This window comes from Gasterosteus aculeatus, chromosome 6 (assembly GCF_964276395.1).
Source record: "Gasterosteus aculeatus chromosome 6, fGasAcu3.hap1.1, whole genome shotgun sequence".
Lineage (NCBI taxonomy): Eukaryota > Metazoa > Chordata > Actinopteri > Perciformes > Gasterosteidae > Gasterosteus > Gasterosteus aculeatus.
In genome coordinates this window covers 14695192-14716954 of record NC_135693.1, presented here as the reverse complement: position 1 = coordinate 14716954, position 21763 = coordinate 14695192, and the positions used below count along the sequence as shown (strand labels likewise).

At 42.5% G+C, this 21763-nt stretch overlaps 1 protein-coding gene across 1 annotated transcript; it reads right to left on the bottom strand.

Annotated features, from left to right (window-relative positions):
• Positions 1 to 1464: 1464 nt before the first annotated feature.
• Positions 1465 to 17845, bottom strand: pgbd5 (piggyBac transposable element derived 5). The gene is made up of 7 exons (XM_040178748.2): positions 17129 to 17845; positions 12916 to 13346; positions 10162 to 10296; positions 8210 to 8384; positions 6521 to 6718; positions 5533 to 5638; positions 1465 to 5316 (listed from the first exon to the last, which is right to left on the bottom strand). The coding sequence occupies exons 1-7, from the start codon at positions 17463 to 17465 to the stop codon at positions 5121 to 5123; spliced, it is 1578 nt and encodes a 525-aa protein (XP_040034682.1). The 5' UTR covers positions 17466 to 17845; the 3' UTR covers positions 1465 to 5120.
• Between the last annotated feature and the right edge of the window lie 3918 nt (positions 17846 to 21763).

The window sequence follows — 21763 nt, the reverse complement described above, 5'->3', positions numbered from 1 at the left end:
GATCTGCTTCATTCTCCATCACTAACTCCTTCTCTCTCTCTCTCTCTCTCTCTCTCTCTCTCTCTCTCACACACACACACACACACACACACACAGTCAGAGGCAGTGATAATATTTTTTGTGAAAGGTTGTTGAGCTCTGCAGATGAGATAACATCTAACAACTATTTTTGCCAAACCTCTTCCTGCACGTGGCTGTTTACGTAAGTCGCCCCCTGGTTTTAGCAGGTTGGTACTAAAGTGCAACAATAATCAAATGATACAGTCAAACTTTGCTGCTTAACCTCAGCGGTGTGCTTGAGGAGCTGTCAGTGGTATTTTCCATGATGGGTCGCAGTTATGATTTGCTGCCCTCTGCTGCTTTCTTCTCACATTACATTGTTGAAATGTATCCGTGCGTTCAATCTAAATGGTTCCAGTGATACGTCCATAAATAACAACATATTTGCTTTCTCTGTTACCTTACTGATATTTTTGGATTATATACCAAATAAACAGTGGATCATAAATGTGTACTTGGCCATACACAGAGATGGATACCGTTCTATCATTTTGAGAAGGTCTTAAGTGAAACATAATGTTTAGCCGCCTGTCACGCCCCAATAATGTTCATAGAGTATCCAACTATGAACCACAAAACCAAGTGTCTCTGGGGGTCTTTGCTGAATTTAACTCTAAATTGACTAGATTATGTATTGCATAGGAACGTCTTTTAATCATAGGCTCAGTGAATACAGACTCAGCACTCAAGTCAAGTAAATAATGCACTTTTAACACTAAAATCATGGCGATTATAATTCCACCAAATCTTCCACGGAGAACCCTTTTAATGGAGACACATTTACCACCTTGCTCAACTCATTGCAGCACACATTTTTTGAAAAGTTTGGTCCAGCGTACACCATTTATTTTACACACGTTATTTCACCCAACGTTACATGCACATACACACATCCTTCTGTGGAACTAGACGACACGTCAGCCCCACAGCATTCCACCTTCTTAAGCCACTGTCTGAAACCCACAATCATGTTGAAATGGTTAAAGTCTGCTTTGGGCGCCTGGTAACATTAACATTTTTCTGACATGTTATCTGGGAAAAACTTGATTCGACCTCGGCGTTCATTGCTTGGTTGCTGAGCTTCTAACGACAACAAATCTAACTCTACTATTACTGGTACTGTGGTTGGATAGCACCTGATAAGGCTATAGAAGTCCATTTAGTGTACGCGTGTTATTTCAATGGGGGATATATTGTACAGCAGTTAGTCAAGGAGCCCTGAGGTCAGCCGTTTAAATTCTTCATCACATCCACAGATAATGACTTTGATTAATAAATATCTTCACTGACAACCGTCTCCCTCTCTCCGGAAAACAAACACTGACAGACTGTACAGAGATGGCCAACTGGCACATACAGCACACCACGAACATCTGTATTGCGTGACCACAAGACAAACGGGGGGAGGGGGGTCGATTTATTTCATGGAATCTTTTAGCACATTTGTCGACAAGTGATTGAGGGATAATCTTTTGGCTGAGAAAACCTGGATGTAGAGGACAAATCCTCCTGTCATGGCGGCTGAGCAGCTCCCGTCCGTCCGTCTTTGTTTACTCTGATTGGCACATCCGACTTAAACAAATGAGCATGAACAGAAGATATTTTTAAAGGAGACACGGTATAAAATGGAGAGAAAGAACCCCATCAAAATGACATTTCTCCTCCCTCTCTCTCCCTCTTCTCAGCGCTTTCCTCCAAAGGTTCCTACATAGTCGTTTACCCAAACAAAAACTATTTGTGAAAAAATAATGAAATTACAGTTTATAAAGAAGTTATATTTGGACATTTATGTTTTCAGATGTGTTAAAATATCATATTGAAGAGTCGCGTTGACTCCAGTGACACCACTCATGTGAAATATTACTTATTAACATTATAGCAAAAAGGTCATAGGGCTGCATGAAATATTTTCTAAACTCTACTGTGATACGGTGAGAGATGTATTTCCCTAGTTTCTATTATTCACACCATGCAGGACTGAAATTTTACCATATTGATTTCATTTTTTTTCTTCAAATCTAACCTGCACATCAACTATTTCAGGACATTAACACTGAACCTCTTACGGAAAAAGGCACTATAGAAATATCCGACTCATCGGCTGGTCAACAGAGCCGGCTGGACAGAATAATCCTTTCAGGTATTAACCTGAGAGTTTAAAATTACGTGGGAGTTTGAAATGAATGAAGAACAACGTTATCGGGGGAGGATGCTGGGCTTTTCTCTCCTGATTGATAATGAAAAGGAGACGACACGAAGCCGCCCAGCCCTCAGTCTGCAGTTGGGAGCAGAGCAATTTTATAATATGGGCAGAGAACTTCAAATATTACCTCTTTTTTCTTTCTCTCACATTCATATACAACTGGTTGCCAAGTAACTACGGCCCGGCACAGTCCCTGGTGCATCCTTTCTGCTCTGAGCCAAGCGACGTCAGCACAGCATAAAAAACTTGGATGCGATATGTGCGTCCCAATTTTGTCAGGCAGTGTAAGGGTTATTTTTTTTTTAACCTGGCCTGTATTTTTCTGCTTCAGTGATGATTGAATCCTCGGCCCACAGCACGAGTTACGCGTACAGACGCGTGCATCAAGGCCTTTTGAGGTGGTGAAGAAATTGGCATCGTGAAAGCAAGAGGAAAGTAGCCAGCTAGCTAACTAGCGATCCCACGAGTGTGATTGAACAACATAATAGTTCCTTCCTCCTTTCTCAAAGCGTAGGAAAGCCTGTTGATTATTCACCAATCACGGCGCAGCAGGGCGGGATTAGACAAAACATCTGGGGAAAATAAATGAGGCGAATATCCAGAATGGTTACAGGGTTATGAACTAATTTGAATTGACATCAGATGTGTGAGTAATTAGTAAGTATTCAACATTAATATCACGCGTTGACAACTACATGACACGATGACATTGCTGCTTTGCGGTGAAGATTAACAAAACACATTTCGTGCCACAATGAGAACAACAATGCTTTGGATTAGTGAACAAGTAAAAAAAAAAAAAGATCACAATCTTGAGTCTCAGTGACAGTGATTATGGACATGTACTCAGTGCAGTCATTTGTAAACAGAATATACACATACGTACTTTACTTTGAAGTCTAAATCTACAGTGGAAATCTTTTCTGTTTTGGTTATAGACATCACTTTTACCTCTTATTTCATTGGCATTTTTTTCACTTAATCTACGTATTTTTACAGAATTTATTCATTTATTCCCACATGTTTTTGATTGGGTTCAAAAGCAAAAAGGACATATCTAGTAAACATATTACCAACTCAACAGCTCCTCAAAGTGCAAGACTGTGATAAGAGAAAGTGCATGAGTCCTGCCACCAAATCACTCCACAAACCAGCTGTACCCGCGCAAAGCCCCCGTCCCGTCCCCGTCCCTCCCCACCACATGTGTCCACGGATCAAACCTCGCTGATTGAGCAAAGCACACAGACACACACACACACACCAAAGCCTTCCACTTAAAGCAGCGGGTCGTTGTTCCAGCGTGGCGGTCACGTGTTAAGCAAAGCAACGTGGACTCGGTAAATCCTTATTAAGCTACAGACAGCAGTGTTGTTTCGTCGCCTGAAGACAGGTGCTCTTTTTAATAAACACTCATTCTTCGCTCACACTCGGCTGGGAGAAAGGTCTAAAATCGAAGCGAGAGACTTTTTCAAACGAGACGTTCTCACAGGATTTGTGCGCTTTTGCTTCTTTTACCAAATATGGTCATGTGATATTATTCCAATCTCCTGCCAGCCTGCTCTCAATATTACACCGGCTACCGACCACTCAACGGAGGAGCTTTTCAACTGGTTGTGGCCTGCAAAGTACAGCTAGCTACACGAGTACTAAAATAGAAAAGATTAGTTTATTCAGCTTTGGGTGCTGGTACCAAAACAGGTTGCATATTTAATTGCATTTATTGTCCCATTTTTTTTTCTTTTTTCAAAGACTGAAAACCTATTTTCTAAATGAGCTTCTTATTGTGAGCGATGTGATCCAATATGAGAAATGTGTACTTTTTTTCCTGTGTTCTTCTCACTACTTCTTCTTACTAATTTTGAATTGAAGTTGACCTGTTTTATGCTTTCAGTTAAATCTGATTAAATAAATCCCACAGTGTCTTTTAAATGTTTTGAAGAAGTCTTAATAAATGAAAACTAATGATGTCATTTCAACCTAACTTTAACGGTTGCCTTTTGCCATCTGTCTGGTCATTGTCGTCTCCTTGGCGCTGCAGGTCGTTGGCACACTGCTGCGTGAGGCTTTACGTCACCCGACAGTCTCCCTCTGGTGATTACAGTCTGCAGCAACACGACACTTCTGGGTCACAATAGCCGCACGTCTATGTCCTCAGGCTCAATGTCGCAGTCGCAAATGGCAGTTCTACTTCTTAACACATGCACACAGACACACACACACAGACACACACATTTGCAAAACCACACCTGGAGCAAAAATCATTTTCACACCAAACAAAGAAAATACCACGATCCAGATTCTTCATGCATGCAGCGTGTGAACCACACCGGGTCGTCCCGGTTTGCAGCACTTTTGTCACAGGCTCACGGGCTTGTTTTAGCACGGCGTAAATGTCGAGCTACGTGTCGCCTTTTAGCCCGACGAGTACAAGTTTTAACACCCAGATTCAGGCGACACACCGCGGCTCTTTGATTGGCGTCCAAGACTTGACGCGGACATCGTTTTACCGGTGAAATGTGTCCTGCGTTTCGTTGTCCTGCTTGTGAAATGGCCCCTGCTGACGAATCCTTAGTAAATCTACGTGGTTAGAAGGTGCGGTTGAGGCCATGTGAGCGGCCTCGTGATTCTCTAGTGTGTAGAATGCGGTCGTGTGTTAACGGACATCTACAGAAGCACAGAAAACAACTAGAGGGGGAGCGACACAGGCCTGCCACTGCTTCAGCACAATCACATACACACAGACAGCAGTCGCTGTACAATCGTAATGAAGTGTAAATCTGTGAAAATTGTGTGTGTGTGTGTGTTAGGTTTCGCGGTCTGACTGTCCTCCTCCTCCTCCTCCTCTTCCTCCTCGTCCTCACTGTGTGGGGGAGCAGTCGTCTAGGTCCAGCAGCTCTTTGACCAGTCTCTCTCCAAACTGCGCCCGGCTGTACCGTTTGACCGTGTAAGCGTCGGACATCTTGTAGAGGATGTACGCGTTGTTGATGGCGATGCTGATGCTCAACCAGAACACCTGCTGCCAGGTCTTGTTGGGTTTATGGAAAATAAAGTACCTGTGGGAGGAAAATAGCAACTTGGGTTTCTTAAGATATTCGATCAAACTAATTAATTTGTGTGACGTCTCTGCTAGTCAACCAGAGCCATATTACTCCATGTTTTGCGTTGCTAAAAGTTTTCAATATCGTGGCTGAATATTTAGCGGACAACGTGGGGAAAGCAAGTTAAAGTGTTTGCGTCATCTTGAGCCCACTTGCTCCGTTCGTACATACTTGCTGTACTTGTCGTCGTATTTGCAGATGTAGCTGAGGTGCGCCGCAAAGGCCTCGACGGCCAAAGGACAAGGGATCTCCCCACTTTTCCTCTTAATGATGATACCTGCCACACACACACACACACACACACACACACACACACACCAGGAAAAATGAGAGTGAACGGCACAAAGAAGAGACTCCCTCTCCCCAGATGATGTGGGATAAGGAAGAGGACATTCTTCGATGTTTGTCTGCTGCCGGGCGGCTTTGTTAATTAGTCTTTTTTTTTCACACTTCAGCGCTGGAGACGCGCAGGTAACAACATTATCGACTGTTTCGTTCCATTTAAGTACCGCTGAGCCCGCGCGGAAATGGAAATGCAGTCATTAATAATGTTAACGGTGTGGAACTAAAAACATTTCATGACAACATTTGGGCACCAAATGGATGATGCAGTTGAAAAGTTACGCTTCAGTTACGCAACATGTAGTTAAATGCTGAACACTAAATTCAGAATGTTGTTATCGTATAAAAAACACACTTGCGTCACCACTGAGTAAATCATATAGAAATCCCAAATCATGACAAAGTTTTATTTTAGATCATAATAGGAACACAATGTTGCTGATGGAATTTGAACTCTACTCAGTTTGAACGAGTTCAGCTGATCTGGTGCAACAAAACGGTTCCAAGGGGAGTGGATTACGCTCAGAGACAGAAGCAGGATATTATGATCCCGCCGCTCCCTGGAAATGGATTATCATGGATTAGAAGCTCTCATTGACTTTTCCTCACACAAATGCTTATCAACGTGCAAATTTCAACTAATGGTAACGGTAAAGATAATCATATTTCTGATGAAAAATTGTTATATTCAGGAGTTTTCAAAAATCATGTGTCATTTCCTACAATTACAAAAATGCATGCATTTTGTTCAGCAGTCTATATGATATGCGATTCAAATCTTTATGATTCAACAAGACTACTCTCAGTTTTAATGTACCTTGTTTGGTTGGGGAATAACCGTTGGTGAGGAACCGGAAGTGTCCCTTGTTGTACCAGCTGATCAGGGACATGCTGCCCTTCATCATTACGCGCGATTGGCCGCGCTGCGCCGGTGTGGAGCTGCAGACCAGCATGTTTTGTGGTAAACCCGTACAGTCGCTCTTCCTGGTGCTCAGCAAACCACAGCAGTAGATATCTGGAAAGACATTTGTGTCAATGCCCCCGAAACAGAAAGACATCCAACGAGTACCGTATATACATCAATGTGAAGAAACATACAGCATTTCTTAAAAAAACAAAAAAACAGTTAAAGATTAAATAACAGGATGATTATTCAGTTGTCAAGCTACAGATAGTTTATAAGAATACTGTAGAACGTTTATCTCTTCCACAACTGTCCCAACTGCTCTCATTTGTCTTCCCAGCCATTCCATTCCAATATTTCTTACATGAATGAGCCATTATAAAACTATTAAATGGATGAGGGCTGCTGATTTGTTAATGTTCTTAATCTGGAGAATGAGTTCTATCTGTTAATACATATGTCTGTGTGTGCTGCAGAGTTCATTAACTAATACATTTGAAAGAAAATGTCGGGCATTGCTTTTGCAAGCTCAGAATAAAGAGTTTTTGTTTGGCCGACTGCCTCCTGGTCGCATTGTCCAATTAGGATATTGATCATACCTCTGGATGTTTTTTTGGATTTGCGGTTGTACCGGAGTTTAAAATGTATTTTCCATTATTCTTTAGTCAAGAGGATTTGTGCGGAATGTAAAAACTTTTCAATTTCCATGTCAAAAAAGCCTGATCGGTTTCGCTCAATATTTCTCCGCTGATCTCATTTTCTTAAGTGATTTGCTGTATTTGAGCCTTTTATGGAACGATGAAAACGGCTCACTGAATAGATGTGACTCACTCCAACCACAGCAGGATTATATGCGTTTAATAATAAAGGATGCCTTCGGTATAATGAGCATGGAAATCGGAGCTGTGAAAACTCGCTTCACTGACGGATAATCGGCAAAACGATCTCCTGTAGATTAACTTCTGATAAATGACCACATTAAATAATAATGATAATATGGGCTGTTTTTGTAGAGTGCGACAGAAAGAGTAAAACAACAAAAACTATTTGCAAGCAAGTGTTCTTATTGTCATTTGTTGCACTGTACTTATTGATTTTTGGAGTTCTGGCCAGGCTAAACACTTCCAGGATTTATTGTGCAAGTGAAAAGACAATTAACTGTCTATCGCAGAGCATTGTGGGGCTGTTATGATCAATGTCAGCTGAACAGTGGGAAAAAAACTCCCAGCCATCTTAAAAAGTCATTTTTTAGCAGAAAAGATTAAGAATTTAAAAAGAATTTCAACAACATCAAGCTTTTTCTTCAATAAATTATTATCCTTGGTGGCGAAAAAAGGGCAAAACAAAGACCATTAAATAAACCCAGCTGTGTTTTTCATTGACATAGACCTGATTCTGCTGATTCTACATTCCACATGTGGTTGAAGAGGTTTCACCCAAGGTGCTCTCTGTGCCGTTTAGCCCGCAGATGCTATCGCTACGGCTAAAAACTAAACGACACCGATGATAACATGCAAAGAGGAAGGGAGACGAGACGGAAAAAGCGGCGACAGACACACTAATAGACTCTACATCTGCTGGTGCAACAACCTGTGCGGGTACCTTGTTTGCTGAACTCGGTGAAGAGGCTGAGGCTCGTTATGGACGGCCCGGTGAAGACGATGGTGTTCTTGCCAGATATGTTCTGGCAGAGCTGCTTGGCCACGAGGCTGTGGAGCTGAGGCTTGTTCTTCAAGGTGGCCAGAGCATCCGTGCCCTCCTTCAGATGGACTGAGATCTGCAGAAAGAGGCATGTAGATAAAACCAAAAAAAAACAATAGAGAAACCAAGCGCCAATTATATTTTGGCTCCGACGTCGTTCCCTCTGTCTTTATCTTTCCTCATTTCCTCTCTTTACTCTTGGTGGTCTTACAAGAAGAATTAACCCCCCCACCCCCCGACCTGATGTAGGTGCAATAATAAAGCTCATAAGGATCAAGTTAACTCATTTGGAGCACGTGAATGTGATCTCTTAAAGTCGTGATAATATAATGAATACATTTTGATAAATTAGGCCCGAGCCTCTAAAAATGTCCCAAAATGTAAATATGAATATTTCATGACAATCAGGCCAGTTGCTGTTTAGATATACGTCGCTCTGGATGAAGGCCACATGGCGCCCTCGGAAGTCTCAGCACAAACATGAAGCGGATCTCGTCTTGTGAAAAAAGCCGTTATCACATACATGCAAAGACAAATGTAAACCCACAAGCAGCCCAGTGTCTTTCTTGCACTTAAATACCAGCTGTTGTTCACGAGCCGAGCGGCATTAGCCTGCACAGCCAGCGTCTATCACACTAAGTGGTCCGCACGTTCCTCTGTGTGTGTTTTGTTTGCGTGTCCCTGTGTGCTGCGCTGCTTAATGGAATCTCATTGATTCGCTCCATTAACTTTTAACGTTTTATTTCTTGGACTTTTTTTTTCTCCCTTTCTCTCCCTTTGAGACACTAACCGTTAAGAGAGAGAAGAGACACATGGGTGGGCTGGTAAAGGATGAGGCACTGCCAAATACACACAGTGGGTGTGAATGGTAATTCTAATGCTAATTTAAAAATGGATGATGGGATTTGGCTTTAAATCACGGAGAAGCTTCTCGCGCATAACTCGTATTTCACGGGAGATATTAATGAATGTGATTTATTTTTCTATACAGAGCCATGAAAACAAAAATGGAAAAAATCTAAATTCTTGATGGTGGTCCGTCCGCTCTCCCCTAACGTCCAGTAATTCTGGAGGACATCCAGGACACAGAAGGAGATGCTTTCCCTGAAGACTTGTTTCTGAAATCTTTGATTCACAGCAGTCACCAAACTTTACTTTGAAACTTAATTGCTGTACTTTTGTAGCGGATTTTTCTGCAAAGGGTTACGTTTTTTCAGCGGAAAGGCTCCTTCCTACACCTGAAGAAAAATGCTATCATGCTTTCATGACATTCTTGTTTTACTATATCATTTTTTATCCCCGGCTAAGTGGCGGGGTAGATATTTGAGGCCTGGTTTGTAGTTTGGTTCAGTCCCTGTTTGGAGAGGGAGACTGGCTCTGAATCAGCCCGTGGGCGGCTGGCTCAGACTTCATAAATAGCGGCGTTACGTAAGGAACAGTACGAGTGGAAGGTTACAGTCGGAGAAAGGCTGCTGGCGAGCAGCAGAACCGACTGAGGCGGAGATCAAAGCCGAGACGTATATTCAAATGAGAGAGAAAAATCTGACAATCAATATTTTCACCCAAAAGGTATTTCTCATTTTAAAACGTTTCTTTATTCTTTGGAATACCGGCAGTGCAATACGATGCATCATCGACGAGCTGAGAATGAGATTTGGGAAACATGGGGAAAGATCAAAGTATTTGATGCCTTTAAAAGCTTTTTTTTGTTGTTTCATTTTTCAATTAAAAATATTAGATTTGTGCCACAAAGTTTAAAAGCAAACACACCAACGCACTCCTTTTCTCCCTCGTCTCTTCACTACATCTCGCTTGCGTTCAGATTTGTAATTGCTGGTGTCGTTTGCTGCTACCTGGCAGATGAATCCCGTGGAGGTGCACTGTCGTACCCACAGGCTGAACTTCCTCTTCTTCCTCTTCCTCAGCTCTCTCTCCATGCAGGTGGTGATGAAGACCGGATCCTCGTCTATAAATGGCTCATGAAGAACCTGGAAAACAAATGGGCAATGCAACTGTGAGTTTGTCTTGATGGATTTTTATATATAACGATGGTGAATGATGTAACAACACAGCTCGAGGTCAGAGAGGGAAGGCGGCCGATTGAAGATCTTCACAAGCCCGAGATACTGCGAAGAATACAGACTAGAAACACTCTCGGCAGAAACTCTGAAACTGTGCAGAGCTGTCTGACGAAAGACCTCCTCTGCATTTTAATGTTATTCCCTTCGGTACTTCTTCCTCAGTCTGTCTTTCTACAACTTCATGACAAAATAAGAGTTTAGACTGTACTGTCATGGTCTGAAGTATTCTAGCTTTAGACAAAAGCCCATAGAAATACAAATCTAAAAAAGACATAACTAACTTTGTCCTGACTTTCGCCTAATGTATAAATTCGGTGAGCCTTTGACGAATAAAAAGAAACTCACCAGTCCTGCTGCAAATTGATCAAAATTGATCAAAATATATAATATGTATATATATATATAAATGTATATAATACATAATGTTATATATATGTATATAATAAAGAGTTGAAACAATGAGTCTAATCAATGGTAAGAAGATTAATCTGTGACAATTTGGTAAATCTTGATTCAAGCAAAAAAGAAAGAATTGTCTCAATTTCTCAAATATAAATCTGTTTCCCATTATAGTAAACTCAATATCTTTATGTTTTGTTCCCAAAAAGAGCCACTTTCTGGTCATCTAAACTCAAACTAACATTTCCCCGTCTAATAACATTCTCTACTGGTTAGGACCAGAATCAGATGTTAAAACGAAAACTAAATTCTTGCACAAAATAAAAAGATATCTAACCATTCCTTGGACAAATACGCACGCTTGGTACACTCATCTATTCATATTTTCGGTCGAACCTTTCAACCACACACACAACAGATATTTGCATTTCAAATGTTTCGCGGCTCTCTCGTGCTCTCCGCCGCCTCCTCCATCCCGATTTGACTAAAGCTGAAGAGTTGCTGTAGGACAACGAGCAGCGAGTTATTTCCATGTCAAATGAGGAGTTATGGATTAAACAAGTGGAAAATGAATGAGGCTGTGCAGCCTATTAGACGAATGACATCAAACTAACCACAATGGCCTTTTAAGAAACATCCTGTAGCCACTGCAGCACGTTTCCCAGGCACACACACGCACACGAATAATGATACGTTTTATAAGATAAATCCAGGTCATGCAGCCTCACATGTAGAGAAATATTATGTATAGAATTATTACAAATGTTTACAAAGCAGTCATCTCCTCAATTAAAAATAGTACATTTATTTTTTTATTGATTATTTGATCTGCAGCAATTAATCATCCTCTATTTTCATTATGGAAATAAGTCATTCAAATAATAATAATACCCAAACCCTCCTGTTACAGCTCAGTCATGAATATCGGCTGGTTTTCTTCCATTTTATCATACTAAATGCTGGGCTTTGGGCTGTTTTTACCAAATACATCACATCAATTTGTTTGCTATTTTCTGACATTTTATGGACCGAGTGATTAATTAATCTAGACCTTTAACAGATCAATTACTAGTCAAACCAGCTCAATTTATTCAATGGCTGGACGACTTTGCTATTGTCTGCGGAGCGACCGTTTCACTATTGGGACTCGCGTTCTGCCCCTGGCACAGAAAAACAACAGATAAACCCAACTGGCCTAGATACACGCGTGTGCTGCGTGACAGACGGCCTGCCTCCTCCTCCCAGTCATTATCCGAGCAAATGGGATACAGAGCGCTTCATTTCTTCACAATGAAAGAAACTCGTCGACATTTAAACTTTTGATGATGACGTGATATTGGTGTATATTGGCTAAGTGTCTTCTAAGTGTCATCACATTGGAAAATGATTAGCCAACTCTGGCTATAACCAGAATCTAAATACCTCGGTTTATTTGTTATCGTCATGAAAGAACGTGAAGCTGAAAAAGTCCTTAAATGAAGTGGAAGCAACCTTATGTTCTGACTTTCATGGCAACAATTTTTATGAGTAAATGAGAAATAAATATGCAATAACTAAATGCTGTGCTCTCTTTTCCGTCTGCGAATTTCCACAACACCCCATTACTCGATTTTAATCACACATATGATGAGCCTGTTTTTCATTAGGAGCACTGTGGGATGTTTTCTTACAGGAATCGAGTTAATCAAAAGCACAACGCTGATCTAGAAATGCGAATATGCTTTAACAGACGTGATCGGCTCGTTTAGAACCTGTCGTGCTGCTGTTCATCTCGAGAAGATAGTAAAGCAGTATTTGAATAAACTCCAGCCCAACCAAAATAGAGTTGCAGGCCAGGAGCTCCACTGGCCCAGTTGCATAAATGTGGCTTTAATGCAAACAGAGTTTGAAATGAGGTGTGTTAAAGATGACGACATTTCCCAAATAGTTGATATGAGTACTCAAAAAGCGTATTTTCTCTACCTTCTTATTTTACAAGCTAAATGGGGAACTCCTTCCGTTTTAAAAGTGCATGCATCATCTTGGGTGATTCAACAAATCCATCACCTATTATATCTTAAACGTAAAATCTAAAACTGTGCTATACATGCATACTGTATATACAGTGTAGTATAATGGTGTACACACCTGCGTCTGTGAAGGTTTGAAGGTGCAGCTGAACGACTGCTGCAGCAGGTCCAGGAAGGGCTGGATCTTGTACAGGCCCTGGTTGCTCCCTTGTGACGGCCGGAAGGCCACGATGTGGAAGTACTTGAGGATCTTTTCGAAGCGCGCCTGGCTCATCTTCAAGGCGATGCTCCGGTTGCTGAAGAAGCCCGAGCTCCAGATGCTGAGCACCGACTCGCAGCGTTGCACGCTGGTGGAGGTGACAAAGCCCAGGAAGGCTTTCATCTCCTGGGCCGTGACGGGACGCCAGCCTTCGTCTGAGCCAAAGCGCTCCTGGAACTTCTTGGCGTACATGTTGGTCTGGGTGACCATGTTCTGGATGCAGTTGTCGGGGACGAACAGCTGGAAGAAGTCCAAAGCTGTGGAGGAGGCCGGCATCTTCTGAGCAGGACCTGAATCAGGACAGGAAGGGATAGAATAAACATTTATGATGGAGGAAGACAGACTGAGAGTCCCACGCGGGCAAACTCAACTCTACTTTGTTACGCCTGACGTTTGATTGACTGAATAAAAGGTTCTCTTTTGACACGTTACAAAGAGATTTTGTTGAGCTGTCACTGTGAAGGCTGCACGCAGACTGTTTGTTGCTTTCATAAAACTCCTCTGGCACAGGGAGAACAATCATTAATATCAGGTAGCTTTGCATCGTATTAAATTGTAATGAAATATCTGTGCTTTTCCATGAATCAGCCACAAAAAGCCTTTGGTGTAAATGTTTGAGGCCGGGGGGGCGGCTTAGATCATCTACTCAACATGACAGCCGCCGCGCTGTGACCCCTGTCACGGCGTGGCGATCCTGCACAGGCGACGGTTTCGATGACTCAGCGCTTTGGTGTCATGGCGGGTGGCATTGAGTCAAAATCTTCTTCTCTCTCCCTCTCGATCTCTCGCACATTCATAGCAAACCTTAAAGCAGTGGACAAACAGCGGAAATGGTTTGTTTAAAGTACAAAAAAAGGCTGGAGAAGTTAAGATAATGAGTAAACCTTTATTAACGTCAAAGGAAAGAATGAACATAAGATTAGTTACAAGCAGTTATTTTCTGTCCTCGGATAATCCGCCAGTTTACCTCCTATTTGAAAGCTCTTTGTCTGTAAGCTTTTGGGTGTTGCACTGACGTTGCCCAATCACTACACAACGCAGTGACCGGCTCTAGTTAATTAGAAACATTCTCTCGGGTTGTTGGAATCCGTGAGCGGGAAGAACAACTTCAGCCTGGATTGAACGACACAATCGCGTTGTTATCTCTGATCAGAGGAGGACAAGGTTTTCACTCTCTATTATTTCTCCAGTCCTGAGCGGCTGCAACCACAAATGATGAGAGAACTTTTGTTTCAGGGCCTTTCAAAGCCCGGGTCAAAGACAACACGCACAAGGCTTAAGCCCAAATGGTGCGTCGCGGAGGAGGAGAAGAGGAAAATCAGACAAGCAGCCCCTCAAAGCTCGAGATCCACTCATTTAAGTTCCAATTAGATTTGAAAGCGGGAATGTAAAATCCAGCAAGACGTCCTCAGAGCGAGACGTCCCTCCGTAAACACATCAGACATTCAGATGTAACGTCCAGCGGGCGTGAGCCAAAAATACGATCAAAGGAAGACCTCATCATTTTTATGCATAATGGGATTGTTCCAATCGATTTCCTTCATTGATCTTCTTCCACGCCAGCTGCAATCAAGCCGACGTCATGCCGGTGAAACCGGATCAGACCCTCAGATGATTCTTTCTTCCGACTACAAATGGGGAAGCTTTGAAATATCAATTTCCCCAAAACTGAGGAGCATAATCCCTCATGATTATCTGCTGTACTATTTCTGTCGGCGAGGGACAAACATCTGCCTGGTACAGCTTTTATAGCCACGGATTTAGGAATGAGAGATTTGTAGTCGGGTGGATAAACCCGTCACGCAGACGAAACATGTTTTACTCTCAGTTTCAGCGGATATAACGAAAAAAAGAGAACATGAGTTTGAGAAGGATTTCTGAATATTTTCTAATATAGAAATGTCAGCTTTGACAGGGCAATGTGCTGAAATAGATCACATTATTTATACACATTTTTGTCTGGAGGGCACAACAATCCCCTAAAATGATTGGTGTTCTACTGAGCTGCAAAAACACTTCTTTACGTGCACAAAAAAGACTTATCTTTTTTTTCCCGTTTTGCTATGAATCATCTATTTTGACAACAAAATTGTGTTAAATAGTCACACAATGTGATCATATTATTATAGTATTGTACAGTGATTATTTAATTTAATTTACACCACAATATTTGAGGCTTTTGTGAAACTATCAAATGGAAAATGAACACTTGTTATTTAAACTATATTATTATTTTATTTAAGTAATTTAAAGTTTGCCAACTTTATCTGACAAACCTGGAAAAGAAGGCGAGCTGGCTTATCTAAGTAGACTTCGTCGTAATCTATCCGGTACCACACAGTACAGAGGGCCTACATGTTGTCAGTGATAAGTGGATTTAATAGAAATAATAAAAATAGTAAAAATTGGTCTCTGTTGTTTTTTACTTTTTGTAGTATTAGTTTGTATTACTGTTACTATACAATAAATAAAGTAAGATAATAAACCAGGTGGATATATGAGATATTTATTTCTGAGAGTTTGCTGAGGGTCGACCCATTGCTTCATGACCGTGGCTGATGATTTATGTACGGGGCGCACGGTCTCCGAGGAGGGTGGCCGTCACATCAGCAGCGTGTCTTCACCGTCACAGCTGGACAGTAGGACAAGGAGGGAAAAATGGAAAGAAGAAAGAATAGACTGAAAAATCCAACGACATTTACACCAACTTAGTGGCTTAAGCAGCAGCTCGTCTCGTGTCATGGAAACTGATGGGGTAAATGTATCCACGCTAATGCTCAGTCGATCTGCGCTGTTCGGGCTGATGAAATCCGTGTACGGCTCTTAGCCATCCGAGGTCTGATGTGTGATTATGCTCCAGTCTCGCTTCCATCCAGTCAGGCAGCTCTTAATCATCTCGACCCGGATGCAAGATGGCGGGGGCTACACCCACACTGACCGGGCTTGTGCAAACAAGACGGTGGATGGATCTTTATTAACCAGACTGTGCAAACCAGACAGACACACCTGCTGATGTCTGTATTACCCGGACAGAGCAGGGAGGACAGAATGACACGTAAAACCAACAAAGAAACCACTTATGGTTTGGATTATTTTGGATAACATTGAAATCTGCACCGTTGCATGAATGGTGATGATTACCAAAGTTAGCTGGATTACTGCAGTAATCAATGCTTCAAATCTGGAACAAGGGCGGAAGAAAACAGCGCTCTTCCGTGTTTTATTCTTCATCCTCCTCGGTAATCCAATTTCACAAATGGCACCACATGACACAACACTAGGACTTGTCATGATTTGATTGGGTCTTTTATGTGGCATTCTGTGACACAGCGTTTTTCTGTTGACATTAAAACTTCTTTCTAGACCCTCCTATGTGTGTTTGTCATGTGTGTGAGCTGCTTGGACCATATCTGCTGCAGCCATTTGCTGGTTCACCTCCCAGGGTGCCACAGTGCATCGCGTCACAGTGGACACAGGAGGGCACTTCTACCCATCGCTGTTGCCACAGCCGGACAATGAGAAGCCAAACCCCGCTTCCACACACGCGCTTACAGAGAGAGAGGGTGCAACAGCAATCAAAATGCCTTTAACTTGTACCTCGAGCTAAGAGTGATGAGTTATGTTAAATAACAGAGGCCAGCATGCATTCTGCATACAGTACGCTATGCTTAATGTAATGTGTGTGTAGAACCAAGAGAGACCACATGCAGATTCTCTAAACTGAACAGCAGGTCTCCCTGCACTGAAACATGAACACACACACACACACACACACACACCCACACACACACAGGACACCATGTGTGCAACAGCTCCAAGCGGTGAAGTATCAAAGGCCAACCGTTTGCAATCAACTGAACAGCAATTAATGATGCAGTGGCATGATTATCTCTGCCACTCACTCACTGGGATGGACACACACAAACGAAAATGAAACAAGCATCAGTTGTGTCCGAACAATGGCCTATTGTGTTATTTTGGCACCAAACTGAAAGCCAAAGGAACCTCCACCCCCCAAACACACGCACACACACGTTTGCACGAATGACCTTATTCATGCATCACGTCTTACCGTACGTCTCTTTGAACGGCGGCACCGTGACGTCCTGCAGAGTCTCCGTCCAGCCCTCCTCCTCTGCCTGACTACGGGACAGAGAGCCCGGGGGACCGGCTCCGGACCCCCCGCGGTGGCCGCTGCCCTCCTTATCGCCCCGTTTGTGCTGCTGCTGCAGCTGCTCGTCCTCAGCCATGCAGTTGTCCGAGTCCGAGTCCCCGGAGGTGCTGTAGAAGGGATTGTCGCTGCTGTCGTCGCCGGACTCGCCGAACACGTCGTCGGATATCTGCAGGCTCTCGTAGCGGGAGCGGGCCGCTTCCAGGAGAGACAGCGCCTTCCGCCCGCACTCCGCCATCTCTCTCTCCGTAGTGGTGATGCTCTTCTCCCAACCCCTCTCTCTCTCTCGCGCGCGCGCTTCTTCCTCCCTCTGTCTCACCCTTCCACCGCGGCTGTGGGCGTGCAGGTGGTCACGATCTCGCCGGCGCCGGGAGGTGTTTGAGTTCAGCGTGGCCGTAAACCCCCCCCCCCCCCCCCGCGCTCTGTCTTGGGTGTGAATTGTGATCCTGCAGCGCTCGCCTCTCCGGGGCTCGGATCCGGGAAGAGAGCTGTCGGCTTCAAGGGTACTGGAATATTTCCGCCCCCCCCCCACCACTCCCCACTCCTCGCTCTGCCAACGGTGCTGCAGGATTGTCGATAGCTGTGGCCTCGCATCCGGGTGGATGTGCCAGTGATTTCTCCACAGAGAGAGATAGTGGCCGCCTCGGCATCACCTGACGGCGCAGCCCTGCGCCGCCATCCAATGAGATGCACTTCCTCATTCAATCTCACGAGGAGCAGCTGCTGGAGCTAAAATGTGGAGATATCACGACTATTAATGGTGATGTTATATAATAGGGATATGGGTAGAAGTGATGACAATGCAGTCCTCTAAAAAGCAATTAAAAAAAAGCCAAACACATAATTGTGCCTATGAATGCTTTATAAGCCCCTATTTACAAAAAAGAAGAAGAATCACACTTGGATGTTGTTATTTGCAACTTTATCACCAGGGGGCTGTTGCACGAAACCAGGATGAGGGATTAAGTCGGGATATTCACGTTATCCTGGATGAATTTATCTTGGACTTGGTAGTGGTAGCGCAGTGTGGGTGAAGTGTAAAAGAAACGCTGCAGTGATGCAAATGAACCACAAGGTGGCAGCAGAGTCCACCAGCAACGACAAAGGAATTAGAGGTGGCCGGAATTAAATGCTCCTATTTCATAAATATTCGTGAATAAAACATTTCCTCTCTCCAGTGTCATCAGCAGGTCATGTAACAGGACGTATTAATTACCCCGAAATCGCTAGTTAACAATGTCATTGTCATGTCTGACATACACAACTTCTATATTCTAAATTAAAAAGCAGCTATAAGGAACCTTGAACCCCTTTGAGTGAACATCCAGTTAGTCTTCACAACAATTTATTATCATTAACTGTCTAAAACTACTACTTGATGGATTTGCATTCCTGTTATTTCTTGACCTGTGGGTGTGTTTGTGTATACTGTATATAATTCCTCTTGGATTGCCAATAAACGAACCGTATACTTTATGAATCATTTTTGGCCAATTACTGAAATCAATAAATAATTGAGAGAATTTAAGTGTTTTATACTAAAAAGTAGGGCAGTCAACAGATAATGATCTAATTCATCACACATTTGGAAATGTATTAATCGCCATTAGTCACAATTTTAAGTTTGTTTTTCTTCTAAAGAGACTTCTACACCGGGAGGTTTAGCTAGCTAGTTAGCTATATGAATATATTTATACTGTAATATATTTATCCTTTAATATAATATATTTATTATATTTATATTGGATATTTATAATAGTCACGGTAGTTATCATATTCTGAATATTGTTTTATAAGTTATATTTATATATTCATTGATGTACTGAATTGTTTAAGATAAGATGTCCTTATTATGTTAAACTGCAAATTAATTATGTGTATTTGATACCATTTTTTGCATTGAATCATACAGGGATGTTTACTGAAACTGATGGCAAAAAGAAAACCCACCAGCCGCCACTGATACAGATATATATACGTAAGTATATGTATGAAGAAGGCCGTCGAGGCACCAGAGGTGGGGTGTGGTAACTGATGGTCGCTGGAGGGAGGCCTTGTTCTGAGTGCAAACTGGACAAGCGGCCACAAACCCCTCCGTGTCCCTCTCGAGTGATGGCCACCAGAAGCGCTGCCTGAAGAAGCAGACCATCCGCCTGACCTCTGGCCGACATCTGATTTAAGGGGCATGTATCAAGGGCATCCTTTTTTAATTTGGTATAAACAATTTAATAAAGAATAGTTGATAGCTTAAGTAATTAAGTAAAGTAAGTAAAGTCATTTAAGAACCTTTTAGGCTGTCTTGTGGCTGGTGTTTTTTTAACAGGCGGCAAATCACTGTCAAAACTTGAGAGCGCAAATCAGGTTGATGCGCGCGCGTAAATCAAACATCCGCGAGCAAATCTCCTTCTCGCACAAGATATTTGCTCCCTTGCGAAACGTGAACTTCCTCGCTCGCGAGGTTAGTCTCTGCTGGCGCTTGAAGGTGTTTTCTACGCGCTCGCTGTTTTTCTTTTTGACAGTAAGGGGGCGGAGCCAGTGACCATGGTCTCTACATCTGATTGGTTACAAATCGCGTTTTTGGATTGGCTGGAGGATGCATTCACACAACTATAGAAGCCCATTTCCGCACTAAAGAAAGGGGATAGAAAGTCAAAATTATGAGATAAAACGTTGTCAAAAAACAAACGCCCCCCTTCGGTAATCGTAGTGGACCGTAGATGACAACCAGCTACAACCATCATTCGCGATTATTCTAGATTAAGATGAATTAGTGATTTTTTAAAAATATATAGACCATTCTAATATATATAAATATCCCTAATATATGTATAAATATATATATATATATTTATATGTATATAATGTGTATATATAAAACCACACAAGTGGGTTTTGTTGTATTTTGCATTCCGTTGCATGGAGTCCACACCATGCAGTGCAGTTGGATGTTTTAGTATCTGCGATATTTGTCCTTTACAGACTTAAGTAGCTTTTTGGATTCACCACCATTTTTCAAAGGTTACATCGAGTCATTTAGCGACAAATAAAACACCAGTCTTTTTCAAGACTAGCACTGATATTGAGACGTGCTTTCAGACATGAGAGGATGTTTTGGACAGATCAGACCAGCGTGAAGCCATCTCACCATCCCACACATGCTCCGTATGGCACAATCATTTATGAGTGTGTTGTAATTGAAGCCAATGCCAAACCCGACATTCAAACGCACCCAAGAAGACACACCTCAAGAGTTTTCAAATGACCAAAGCGGGGAAAGGACTGTTAGAATTTTCCTGCAGCCGCTTTGATAAGTCACCTTAGTCTTGATCAGAGAATTCTCTATTTCGCAAAATGTTTTACTGTTCGTTTTGTATTTCACTTTGTAATTGTATTCCTTATAACGTTGTTTAGTTATTAAGTACTTTTTGATTTTTTAATTTAAGCAAGCTGACTCTTCAAACTTCATTTCCGGCCGGGACGAGAACAAAGGAGTGAGGCCTCCCTCGGGCTTTCCGAACCCTTAACATGGAAATACTTACCATGCTCCAAATAATTGCCTATGAGAGAAACATGTAATTCAGCAATGAACACATAATCTGTTTAGTGAAACAGTGTATAACTTGAAACTAATCACACTTTTCAACAAAGCAATTGGTTAAAATAATTCATAAGCCTAGTTTATGCTTCTTCGTTTTCAGAGAGGCGCAAGGACACGCAGACGCAAGATTATTAATTATTAAAACGAAGAATGTTTACAAGAGAATCGATAGGATTGGAGAGCTTTTGACGGAAGAAATCCGTAAATATGACCACTTCTACAACCCGTTATTGGCGGACTGTAAGGACGCGCGAGTGGCCTCCGACTCATGGAGGGAGATCTCTGAGATCTCGAGGTGCACAAAGTTCTGGAGGAAAATACGAGACAAATGTGTCCGCGATGAAAAGCAGCAGTGGCGATGCACGGGGCAATAAAGTCTCTGATAAATAAATAAACAAACCAACGACTTCCACACACAAAGACGTGACTCTCTAGATTGTCTTCGACCAAAAAAAACGTACTCCACCTATTGTTCTGACCAGTGCTGCAGTGGTAAAATTAGAGGTGGGTAAACTCTGAATTTTGTGATCATACAGACCTCGACGCGATGCGAAGCAACGCAACACAAAGCGCCGCGACTCTTGTAAGGCTGTCCTGGCTATATTGCATTATGTTATCAGTAAGTAAGTCATATACAATCAATGACAATGAATACATGTGTATGAACAACATAAGTTAAAGGAGCACTCATGTACTACCTATGTCATCATAAATAGCCCATACAGCATGTTTTTTTCACGTTGAGAACTGACTTGTTTTCTAATCTACGCGTCACCAGGCGTTTTTCTTGTCCTTTTGCCGTGCACGACCAGCGAACACAGAGCGCGCGACTACTACCCCCCCCCCCCCATCGGTCGTTCCGCCCGCAACGACTACACCCCCCCCGTCGGACCTTCTCGACCGGTCCGCGAAATATTGTCTGACATGAAACCGGTCCG